Raw genomic sequence first — 13185 nt, 5'->3', positions numbered from 1 at the left:
TGACACTTTTCACAGTCAGACAAATAAGGAAAATGGTTCTTCACAAAGGAAGAGAAACAATGAAGAAAAATGGCTTCCATGAAAGCCCAAACATTATAGTTTTCTGGTGAGGACCTTAACTCCAATGTGAAGCAGCATCAAAGAATCAAAGGGAACTATGTCTGAAAACATAAAGTACATTAGTTGGGTTGCAGTAATACAGCACCATGCACTGGGTGTGTGAAATAACAGAGATATCTTTTCTCACTGATCTGGAGGCTGGAGGCCTTGATAGCAGGGTCCTGGGTGGACTGGGCTCAAAGGTAGGGAAGGGGCATCTTTGTGGTATATAGATGGCCATGCTTAGATGTGTCCAGACAGAACAGAGAAGCACTCTGGTGTCTCTCCCTTTCCTTGGAAGAGGTTTATTATATCAAAGATCTTCCCTTGGGATGTCTGTGAACTTCAGTAAAGGTCCTGTCATTGGTACAGTCATATGAGTAGTTAAGGCTTCAATATCTGAATTATGGGACGGCACAGTTCAGTCCATAGCTTTCCATGCTCAGCACCTAAATCTCAAAATTTGAGGCCTTCTCTTATGTAAACAACATGTGCTCAATCTCAACAGTCCCCAAAGTCTTGACTTATTTCATTATTGATTCTGAAGTCCATGGTACAAGACCTTTGCTGCATATCATCTAAAGAGGATATGGTTGACACTAAGGAGCAACACATGTTCAAAGAAACATCTTCCAGTCCCAAATATATGAATACAGAGAATGGATATGTTTTCAAAATATACTATGGCCCAGTAAAACATAGACCTTGACATTTCAAACAAGAGAAACTGGAAGGCTGAATAGTATTAGATTTGAAATAAGCCTGAAACCAAATGAGGCATTTTAAATTAGATCTTAAGGTTCAAGTATAATTACGCTTTATTCAATATTCTGAACTCCAGAGCAGCTGTGGTAATAATGCCATGCACAGTTTTGCAGAGAGTCTACCCATAGGCTCTCTGTGAAAGTGCCATCTCTTTCCCTCTTTCTGAAGAGTTCAATTAGAAAGTAACATGCAGCCGGGCGGTGGTGGCGCACGCCTTTAATCCCAGCACTCGGGAGGCAGAGCCAGGCGGATCTCTGTGAGTTCGAGGCCAGCCTGGGCTACCAAGTGAGTTCCAGGAAAGGCGCAAAGCTACACAGAGAAACCCTGTCTCGAAAAAAAAAAAAAAAAAAAAAGAAAGTAACATGCAAAGGTGGTTTCCACCTCAGAGCTACTGGTTAGGGCATCTGTTCCAAGGAAAATAAAGAAGTGACTATGACCTTTGAAAACTTGAAGCAACCATCCTTGCTTCCTGGGTCTATAGGAATCAATAGATTTTTAAAATAAGGGTGTCAATGTAATTTTATGTGGGAAGGATAAAATTAGGAAAACACAAATTAGGAAAAATACAGCAGATGACACATGTCTTGGTCAGACATGACCATAAGCAAGTTTGGGGGAAAAAAGGGGGTTTATTTCATATTACACTTCCAATAAGAGTCCATCACTGAGGAGGGAAATTAAGGCAGGAACTCAAGCAGGGCAGGAAACTGGAGACAGGAACTGAAGTAAAAGCTGAAAAACACTGCTTAATGGCTTGCTTTTCATGGCTTACTCAGCCTGCATTCTCACAGCTACCAGCATCAGCACCAACAGTGAGCTGGGCATCACTCACTAATTTTAAAAATGCACTACAGACTTGCCTACAGGACAATCTTAATGGAGGCATTTTTTCAATTACAGTTTCTTTTTCTCAGTTAACTCCAGCTTGTGTCAAGTTGACACAAAACTAGATGGAGCAAATGACCCCTTGTCATCTTGACACACAAACAAATCACTATTCCACTAGAACCCTTCTTTTCTCATTTGGCTCCCAATTGGCATGACAACATTGAAATTACAGAATAAAACATTGCAACTTTTAAAAGACCCACAGTCTTTAAAAATTCAAACACTTTAAAATGTTTGTCTCTTTAAAACATCCAAAGTCTCTCTCAAAGTTGAAAGCCTCCAACATCTCTCTAAAATGTCAAAGACTCTTCAAAATCCCAAAGTCTTTAAATTTGGGGGTCCAGTAAAATCAGAATAAGTTAAATACATTCATATTTCAAGAGAGAAGAACCAGGGCACAGTAACAATCTGAACAAAGCAAAACCAAAGTTCAAGAGTGTAAAGTCAGTATCAGACATCTGGGACTCATTCAGAATCTTCCGGGTTCCTTCAGAGGGCTTGGAAGGCCATTTATAGCACACACAGCTTGTCTCATAGACTCAGGCTGGTTCCATTCCACACCTGCTGCTGTCCTTGGTAGTTGTCCCATGCTAATGGCATCTACAAAATGTTAGGGTCTCCACTGCAGCTGGGCTGCACCCTCACCAATAGCCTCTCCTGTGATGTCTTCAGGGACTTTGACCCTGCCATGTTGTGTCAAGCCTCAACTTCTCTTCATGACCACTTCAATCCTGGGGTTTTCACTACTGATGAGGCTTCACCTTCACCAGTGGCCTCTCTTGACCTCTCATGGTGTCAAGCCCCAGCTGCTCTTCATGATTCCTACCAAGTTTGGCTGCCAACAAGAGATACAACCTTGGTTGCCTCTGGAACACAGCTTCTGTGTAATAGTTCTGAGGAAACACTTACCAGAAGATTTCAAATGCCTTAGTTCTTGTCTCTTCCAATTCTGCAGCTTCAGCAAACAAGACACCACAGACTCTTAAGACAAAATATACAAACAGCCCTGGTAGAATCTTTCTTCCCTCTGAAACTTCACAAGCCTGGCCTCCATTGACTGCACTGCTCTCAGCAGTATCTTCTAAGTTCCCACAGTGGCTCATTAAACTCTGAACACTCAGTGGGTTCCCTAGCTCAAAATCCTTCCACAGTTCTCCCCCAAATATTACCAAGTCTATCGCAGAAATAACCCACAAGTATGTTACCAATCTCTGTCTTAGCTGGGCTTTCCATCGCTGTGATAAAATGCCATGCATGACCACAAGCAAGCTGGAGAGGATGGCATTTATTTCATACTGCAAATTCCACTCCCACCTATGACGGCTGCTTTGGGTGAAGCAGGAGGATTTAGCTACTCAGGAAAAAAAAAACAAAACGAGTCCTCAGGCAGTCAGAGCATCTCAGAAGCTAGAAATTCCAAAAGACAAGGGTGAAAAGTCAGCTGGGAAGCTGGAAGTTGAGGCAGCAGAGGTGATGAAGAAGACAGAACAGACCGTAGCAGAGAAAGCAGCAGAGGGGGAAAGTGATCATTAAGAGCTTAGAAACACTTTAGACTGGGAAAAAAGCCAAACATAATGGCTATCATGGCATGTGGATAATTCAAATAACTGAAACTTCTTTAACATTTGTTTTTAAATTACATGTCTATGCAGAGGTGGGAGTCTGTGTATGAGCACAGGTGCCTGTCGAAGCCAGAAGAGGAAATCAGGTCCCATGGAGCTGAGGTTATGACGCTGAGTCCCTCCCAGCTGATGTGAGAGGGCTGGGAACTGAACTCAGGTCCTCCGCAAGAGCAGTACATGCTCTCAGCCACTGAGCCATCTCTGCAGCCCCAAACTTTTCTTATTAGTAGAAGTAGTGTTTTAAGCAGAAATTGAGAGTAGAAGACAAAGCAAGTTATGCAGGAAAGAGCAAAGAGCCTGCTGGCAGGGCTAAAGGATGACTGGCAGCAGGAGGGGTCAGATGTACAGAGCATGTGAGTAGCACCGAACATTTCCAATTTGCTTCTATTTATTCACTTTATCTTGAACAAGGAGTGACTCCCTAACAAAACACCCTGTGGGAATAGCCCCTTAATCTGCTGCTGGTAATAATTGTGGTTTTGCTCTGAAATCCTCTTACTGGAGCAGAGGGGAATCTCCCTACAAAGCCAGGAATGAGGAAGCTGATTTTCATAATCCTACTTCACATCAGAATGGACCTGGAAGCTCAGCCCAATGTATACTTCCCCTGAGTGATTAGGAAGATCACGGCCATTCGTGAAGCAAATGGGCCATGGTGATACGCAACTCGTTTTGAAATGAAAACACGTTTTCAGGATTTGTAAACCAAGACAGTCAGAGGGGTGTGTTTCTATTGTTTGGTCGTGTGTGTGTGTGTGTGTGTGTGTGTGTGTGTGTGTGTGTGTTGTTTGTTTTTTTTTTTACTTTCAATGCCAGCAGAAATCATATCTGAAGAAACATGAAAGCAAATGAGTGACGGCTGGCCAGGCAGGTCTGAAAGCCAGACTCTCCCTCAGAGCTTGTTTCTTTCTCACAGTTTGCACTTTTCTCATTCCTTCTGCCGTTCTTTCTGTTTTCATCTTACATTTCCCACGCATCTGAGTTGGCTCTCCTCAGTACCAAGAGGAATTTTAAAATTTAACGTTCTTAAAATCCTAGTAATGCTGGAGAATTTTGCAACTGACTACGGTTTTGAGAAAGTGAGATAAACACTTGCAAGGTTGACTCTACAACCCCTGAGTTTCTGCAGACTAGCATGTGAATGTTAAAATAAAGGTACACACAGACAAAAAAAAAAAAAAAAAAACACTAGTTATTTCTTGGAGTTAAAAAAAAAAAAGTAGTCTACCAGACCAACACCAAAAAATGAAAAAAGGAAAGGACACTGCCAATCTCATAGTAAGGCAGTATTATCCTGATGATAATTAAAAACACAACAAAAATGAATATTATTGACCAATTTCCTGGACAAACATAGATATAAAAATTTTCAACAAAACAATTGCAAGCCAAATTAAAGAATATATCAAAAGATCATGTTGAAAAGACCATCAGAACCAAGTTGGCTTTGTTTTAGAGATACAGGTTCAATACATGTAAATCAATAACTGTAATCCATCACATATGCTCAGAAATCACAAAATCTTAACACAGAAAAGGCCATTGATAAAATTTACCATCTCTTCATGATAAAAGTCCTGAAGAAACTGGAAATAGAAGGAACATACTTTAATAAAAATAAAAGAGGATGTATATATTGTACTAAATGGGAAGCGTGAAAGCACTTTCTCTAAAATCTGGACCCAGAGAAGGGTGTCTGACCTCTCTCTCCACTCTTACTCAATACAGCACCAAAAGTCTCAGCTAGAGCAGTAAGACAAGAAAAGCAAATTAAACGGATACAAATAGGGAAGGAAGAAGCCAAGGTATCCTTATTTGCAAATGATACAATTCTCTCAAGATGCCACTCTTACTACTGATAAGCACTTGGAGCAAAGTGGTGGGCTACAAAATTAACACACTAAAATTTGTAGCACTTCTATGTAACAATAACAAACTTATTTCTTTCTTAAAAGAAATAAGGGAAACAATGCCATTTGCAAGAGCCTTAGAAAATACCTTACAAAACCCTAACCAAGAAAGTAAAGACCTCTACAAGGAAAACTTAAATAAAAAAAAAAAAAACCTCTCAAAAGAAGTTAAAGAAGGCACTAGAAGGTGGGGAGCTCTCTTACACTGTGGATTAGATATTTTGAAAATGGCCATCCTACCAAAAAAATAATTTATAGATTCATATGATTTCCCATCAAAATTTTAATGTTATTCATCACAGAAGTAGAAAAAAAAAAAACAATCTTAAAACTCATCTGGAAGCGTAAAAGCCTCAGATAGCCATAGCAATCCTACGCAAAATGAATAAATAAGGCATCAAACATCATATTTTACTTTAAGTTACGTTGCAAAGCCATCGTACAAAAACAGCATGGTTCTGGCACAAAACCGGGCATTTAGATTAATAAAACAGAAGATCCAAACATAAACCTGTGTAGCTACAGATACTTGGTTTTTGACGACGTTGTCAAAAATGCTCACTAGAGAAAAGGCATCCTCATTAACAAATGGTATGGGGAAAGTCGGATACACACGTGTAGAAGACTGAAGCAGAACAAGGGACAGTGAAATAGCTCAGAGAGTAAGGGTGTTCACTGCCAGGCTGATGGCCTGAGTTCAGTCCTCAGTACCCACAAAGTAAAAAGAGAGCATCGACTGCCCCAGATCTTCCTTTGACATCTGCACGCTCATCCATCGTGACACGCAAACACAGAGAGAAAGAGACCGAAACAGACGACAGAATGTTGAGACTGTAAATGATTTTAAAGATTTTTAAAAGGTGTAGCCACTCTATTAAGAACTGATTACAACTCCCACTGCCTGATTCTGTGTCACAGGCTTCTGTATTTTGTCCCTTAATCTTCACATAATTAAGATTGGGGGGGGGGGTGCGGGGTGAGAAGCCCTAGTCACAGAGAACATAAGGTGATGGTAACTCTCAGTCTCCAAAGCTCCTCTGAGAGTCTTGGATCTTCTTCTTTTATTCTGCACACTCGTGAGAAAGAGAAGAGGTCACGGGGTATTTCAGGATTGTTATTTATATGACTTCAAAAGAGTCTCCTCTATTTTTACACACCTATCTCAGAAAAATAAGCGCCTGCAAAGGGCTCAATATTTGCATCTTTGCCCCGTAACTTTATGTTGCTACTCAGCCCTAAGTTATTAGGAGATACAGGGAGGGGATTTGGTCATGAGAGAAGAGACTTGGTGACCAGAATTAGTGCTTTTGTAAGTTAGGCTCCAGAGAGACCCCTTGGACTTTCTGCCATTTGATGACCAGGTAGAAGGTATTTTCTGTGAGCAAGTGTCGTTACCAAATATTGGTACTTCAGTATTGGACTTCCCGGTAGCCAGAACTGTGAGAAATCAATATGGACTTCTTATGTGTTTCCACAAAGTTATTCAGTTTAGGATGTTATGTTATATAAACAGCACCACTTATAATTATTGTACCCATTATGTCTACAATTATCTGGAAGGATTCTATTTAAAGTAGAAAGACGGGAGTGGAGAAATGGCTCAGCAGTTAAGAGCACTTGTTGCTCTTGCAGAAGACTTGGGTTTGGTTTCCAGGACTTACTCACAACCATCTGTAACTCCACTTCCAGGAGCTCCAACTCCCTCTTCCAACCTCTGTTGGCACCAGGCACACACATACACACCACATATTAAATATTCAGGCAAAACATATGCATAAAATTTAAAAATCTAAGGTTGAAAGATAAACATCTTCTGTTTTAACATTTGCTTCATGTTTTAAAATCTTCAATTGTTTAATTGCAACAAGCATGAATTCAACTCCACATCATTCAATCTGATAAATTCAAAACATGATAATCAACTAGTCACTTTCTTCCATTCTTTCTTCCACCTGAGAAAAGTTCCTAGAACACTTTGGATTCTCCAAGCTAAACTTCTTCATTTTGGATCTTGTCACTTAAACCAACTCCCAATTTGTCTCTTGACTAACAATACCAAGAAAGGCCATGGGCTATCTCAGCACGACTCAGCATTGTGAGAATCCAAGAAAACAATGGAAAGACATCATGCATCTGAAGAGGGTCAGTACAGAGGGGAAAGTGGTACCTGGCTGCTCTTTCACCTGATGACAGCTGGCACAAGATCATGGTCATCTAATAGCACACAGTAAGAACATCCAGCAGTCAGCCCCCAAACCACTCATTTTCCAATGATACTCAAATGAAAAAGTAAAAATGACTAAGCAAGTAATTTTGATGTCAGAGTTTAACTACAGAAAAATAATTAAAAGCAGATCGAATTTTTCTCATCAGCATTTAATATACTATGAGCCTCGAGAGGCAGTGGACATCAGCAGGAGCAATTGTTATGCCACTCTGAGCAATAAAACTGATTTGTTTTTAACTCTGAAGTCTAGTCTTTCATTGTCCCTGACACATTCCAAAGTACTAAGCATGCATAAAAATCACATGATGTTGTAGAGATTGGGGGCTTTGAGGAGAGGGGGCAGCACATAAAACCATCCTAAGAATTAAGAAAAGGATGTTTGTATTTCTCATACCGAAAATGGTGATCCATGGAACTCTCAAAGCTGATGTTCCTACAATTTGAACCAGTGTTGCAAAGAAGTCCTTGAACAAAAGGGAGAACACCCCGGCTGGGAAGATCCCGGGCTTGCAAGTAACCTGGACATAAACACAAGGAAGATATTAGTTCTGACACCTATCACTAGAAATATGCAATGGCCCTGCCTTCGAGTCCAATTGTATATAATGTGCGGGGCAAGTGGCTTCTTCATCCAAAAGCCCAGCCCACCAGAATCCAGCTTTTCTGTGTCTATGTATCTATCCTTTCTTTATTCTCCTGCTGTCCCAGTTGGGTCAGTCCCTGGAACCATGCAGGATGTGGCAGGTGGTACCCAAACAAGGTCATAAACAGTAGACACTGGCTATGGGGAATTCTCATTGATTAGAAAAGGGAGTGCTCTCATGAGAAGCACACTAAGAAAGTAAGGAAAGAAATAAGGATAACAGAACAAATAAAGGAATGGATGGAGGAGCATTTCAGGATAGGCACTCGTGTATTAATAAGAAGAATCTAGAGAAGGCAGTTACATGTTAATAGGTAGAATCTGTAGTTAGCTACTTAGATGCTAACAGGTAGAATCTAGAAACAGGCGGTAATATGTTAGTACTTATAAAGAGATTTGTGAGACAAGTAAAATTGAGAGATAGGTAGTTTTATGTTGGTACTTTGGATATTTGGTGAAACCATGGGATGGGGTGGAGATATGAAATTGAGAGATAGGTAGTTTTATGTTGGTACTTTGGATATTTGGAGAAACCGTGGAATGAGGTGGAGATGTTGCAGCTTCACTGGTTATGGGATGTGTTGAGGAAGGGTGCCCTTGGTTTTCAGGGAAGGAGGAAATTAATTTGGCAGCTTGAGAAAAATAAATAATAGTAAAATTGATGGGCAAATACATGCCTGAATGGGAAAAAAAAGCATCAAGAAGGTGAAGGACATCTGGTGGTGGAGTTCTGGCCTAGCTGGCTACATGGGCCACCAGCAAAAGCTAGGTGAGTGGGCATTTTCCAGCAGCCTGCCCTGGTAGCCCAACTTTCCAGAGGCCCAGAATGAGCTCTGATGAAATGAGACTCAGTTTTTTAACAGCCCAGTCCTATTTCTGATGTGTCTGGTCATTCATGAGGGTAAGACCAGTAAAGGGAGAAGCCTCCTGGGCCTGTGTGTTCTCATCTAGTGGCTTGGTCAATATTCTCCCATAGCTGTTCATACTGAAGAGTTCCTCCATTTTGGAGGGCACTTCTCTAACTACCTGGAGTACCCATGAGCTCCCTCCATTCAACTATTCAGGGCAGGTGACAGTCCTGTGATTTAGACAGGATTTAATATGTCACATGGATGATGAATATATGAGTGGATATAACTGGGAAATAATTGAGATGCACCTCCTGGGTGTTAGGACCCACAATAATGATAGCATAGATGTGAACCAATTAATTACATTGGCACCTCCTGGAAAAGCAAAAGGTTTATGATCAAACTGCTTCTCCTGCTAACGCTGCAAAAATTATCCTCGACTAGCTGAGGACTTGAATCCCTTTAGTTTACTAATACAGTCCCTTTGCTTTTGTTGGGCATCGCATCTGGTAGGCTTCTTATCATCCCCATGGTCTGGTGTCAAGCACTGCAATGAAACCCCCTGCACTAAGCATGAAGATTCATCCTGAACATCTGAGAAATAAGAAAAGGAGGAATGTAGAAGGCAAGTCGGGTCCTGAGTGAATGTGGATTGCTTGACATGGGCACAGCTATGTCAAGGACCCCACTGAATCAGCTCCATGGAAGTGCAACATCTTCCCCAGGTGGGGCTCAGAGAGATGGTAAAGCCTTCCTCTGATCCATGTGTGGATATTGAAAACGTCCACCATAGCTTTCCCCTTGGATGTTTACTGCCTGGAGACTACTCCTCTGCAAACACTGCTCCTACTGACATTAACCAAACCTGCTTCTTTGTTCGGTGTTTATAATTACCCTGTCTCCTTGTTCGGCTGTGTATAAGAACCCTGCCTCCTGTTCACCCGTGTGCAATAACCCATATCTCTATTCAACTATAAATAATAAACATGCTGTACATTGAGAATGATGCAGCTTCTCCAGCAGAAGAGCCCAGACCAACCAATCCCAGGCTTTCTGCATCTGTGTGTATCATTTCTGCATCCCTTGCTGCCCCTCTTCACAGTTGCAGGACCCAGCTATGCAAAGAACACAACAGGACAGCCATTCTACTGATTTAGACCCTCTAACATTCTGTTATTTACCCTGTCATTAACTTAAAAGATATCTGAGGAATCCCTTGAGAAACACAAAGTCCTTTGACACTTCGCACTTTCTCCCCAGTGTCTGCACTCATCCTGCCAAATGGTGGAACTCTCCCTGTACTTCACTGGCTTCCCTCATCATGGTGCAGTCACTCTTCTGTTACATGGCCAAGCCTCTGGCACAGCCAGCCCTCTTGCAAATCAACTGTGAATGGGAAGAATAAAATGGATGCTTTAAGTTTGGGCAAAAGCTTTTAGCTAAAAGCCAACTTGGATTCTTAAACATTTACATGACATTTCTAAATGTAACATAGAACAAAAAAATGCTTTACTACATCAAATAATAGCAAAAACCTTTCAGAAACCTGGTATGGTGGTGCACACCATTAATCCCTCCATAGGGGAGGCAGAAGCAGGCAGATCTCTGTGAGTTTGAGGCCAGCCTGGTCTACATAGTAAGTTCCAGGGCAGCTAGGGCTACATAGACAGACCCAGTCTCAAAAGAAGGAGGAAGAGGAAAGGATGGAAAAAAGGAGGGAGGGAGGGAGGGAAGGAAGAAGGGAAGGAGGGAGGGAAAGAGGGACAGAGAGAGAAACTTTCAGGAAAAACACTCCTATAGTGTATAATGAGCCAACACCTTAATCAATAAAGTGTTGGTGACACGTGCCCCAACCCTATCTGCCTTTTGCATGTACAGGTGGACAGGGCATGGAGACAATGATAATGTCAGGCAACTGGGAAGCTACTGATCTATGTGCTGTAGCTCATAAAATCCAAGCAAAAGCTTTCCCTGTGATGTCTACTTTGGTTCTGGGAGATAATCTCCTTTACCCGAACTTGAAGATCCGCTATGCTCAGAATTTAGCACAATGTTTTTCACACAGAAGGCATTCACTAAATAATTGACAGCTGAAGGAATAAACAAGCAAGAACGAGTGAATGGATGAATGAAAAATAAACAAATGTGTTTGATGCTTAAGGAAAGATGAAATTTTAGCAAACACAAGACATGGTGTTTTAGAAGATCATAGAGAAATTAGGAGTGATATGCCAGCAATAAAAGAGGCATTTCACTAGCTGGTTCTGTATCCCTTCTCAGGAACACACCCAGAATGGAGGCCAACCCAATGGATATTTGGTTGGTTGGAGGTTGAAGTCTCCAACCTTGAGTACACTTGTTCTTATATGGAATCCCTTATAACACTTCTCTCATTGTATTCCAGTAGGCCAGCCTTGTAGAAAGTTCTTTGAGGCAACAAAAGGTCCTAGATACATGTGTGTTGAATGAATAAATAAAACACTAAAATTTAAAAACCCTAAAAAAGGATTTTCAGCTCTTCAGAACTGATATTGTAATAACCTGCTTCATCGTTTTCTATAATACACAATGCCATCCTCCAAAGCACAAATGAGTCATTAACTCATTCCCTTTTCAATATGCAGACTCTAAATATTACTGACGACCTATTTCAAATCAATTCTAACACTTAGTAATCACTTTTCCTTGGGTAGCTTCCAAAGTCAGACAAACTACACATTTCAATTGGCAGAGTCAAAGCAAAACAGGTCACCATTTCTTAAGAGCGATGGCTACTGAGCTTTCAAATCAGACAGAGTGACCTGACTAGCCACACTTCTGGAGAGCAGGAAGTTCTTGTAAGTTTATCAGTGAACCTCCACCATCAGTCACAGTCTGATCCAGCATCATCATAATCACCACTATCATATCATGTTAAAATGAAAGGCACCTACCTCCCTTACCTCTGCTTCTAACTCTTCCTAAATGAATAAAAGGGTTACATATCCAAGCCCACATTGGTTCAGCTATGGTGAGAGAACAAACCTATTTGCTAGACTGAGCAAAGATCTATTCATGTCATTCTCAAGCAGTGAAGAAACCTGAATTGCCTCTTCCTGGCACAGTCCTCAGGTATATTGCTGTTGTCACAGAGGCCTGGTCCCTTGCCCCACTGAGAATTCAGTGTCGATAAAGAACAGAGAACAGGGTGGATGTTTTTTCTTTGAACATTTGGCATCTAAAAATTGTACTCAAAATGAAACTTACAGTTATCTCTGTGTCTGGGGGGTTCTTGAAAACGAAGCACTGTCAGAATCATGAACAGGATGCATGGCCAGAAGAATTCGGCGAGGGAGAGGACCTGGGAAAACACAAAAGGCAAAACGCTGAATCTGTTTCCAGGCACGGTAATAGTCCCTCCACTTGAAGGATGGTGGACAGCCAGGCCAGGCTACTGTTATAGAAAGTCACTGTTGCCCCTATTTGTGAGTATGCTATGTCAGAAACATCAATGAACCAGCGTCAGAAGGTATTGAATAACAACAGATTCGCAAGATACAGTGGTCTCATTGGCAACTGTTTGCCAAGAAATCCCACTCTCCTTGATGGCTGGCCAAGGCAAGCACGGGTTCTTTTATTCCAATCTAAATCACCAAAATTAATATCAGATCACAAACCACACATCATAGAGTAAATATGTATCTCTCTGCTTCTTACCGAAGGGCGACAAGAGAGTTCTAAGTCCCAACAGAGTTGGAAGAATTTCAGGGAGGCTTGAAGCAGAATCTGAGAGGGATGTGAAGAGTCCCCACAAGGACTAGCGTAAGGAACAAGGCATGCGTGGTGGGGACAAGGGGGGGGGGGGTGCTCTGCCTGAGACGATCCTGCAGCTGCCCCCTTAGAGGCAGGCTTTAGGGTCAGAGTTGATCCACAGAAGGGCAAGGTACAGGACATTGGAGGCTGTAGAAATGAGAGGCAAGACTGGGTCCAGAGAGATGAGCCAGTGGACAGATGGACAGCAGCCACATGAGCAATAGGGACTGAGACACGTTGAAGACCCTAGGACAGTTGACAGTTCCCTGCCTATTGGTCCCTTGACATGCACACTGAGTTGTCGGGTTTGACAGGTTGATAGGGTCGTCACGATTCACATGTCCTCCTCTTTCCAAGGTCCAGCTGAGGGACGGACTTACACCTTTTT

General features: G+C 41.7%; 1 protein-coding gene across 1 annotated transcript in view; it reads right to left on the bottom strand.

Annotated features, from left to right (window-relative positions):
• Abca13 (ATP binding cassette subfamily A member 13) overlaps positions 1-13185 on the bottom strand; it is a 446515-nt gene that overhangs the window by 409726 nt on the left and 23604 nt on the right. The window contains exons 2-3 of the mRNA XM_052734499.1: positions 12252-12345; positions 7906-8029 (exon numbers count right to left, since the gene is read on the bottom strand). Of these exons, the coding sequence (XP_052590459.1) occupies positions 7906-8029; positions 12252-12345 (218 nt within the window). The remainder of the gene's footprint in view (positions 1-7905; positions 8030-12251; positions 12346-13185) is intronic.

Source organism: Peromyscus californicus, unplaced genomic scaffold, assembly GCF_007827085.1.
Source record: "Peromyscus californicus insignis strain IS unplaced genomic scaffold, ASM782708v3 Scaffold_13__1_contigs__length_99412109, whole genome shotgun sequence".
Classification (NCBI taxonomy): Eukaryota; Metazoa; Chordata; class Mammalia; order Rodentia; family Cricetidae; genus Peromyscus; species Peromyscus californicus.
Note: the sequence above shows the minus strand (reverse complement) of the source record. Positions and strands in the feature narration are given on the sequence as shown.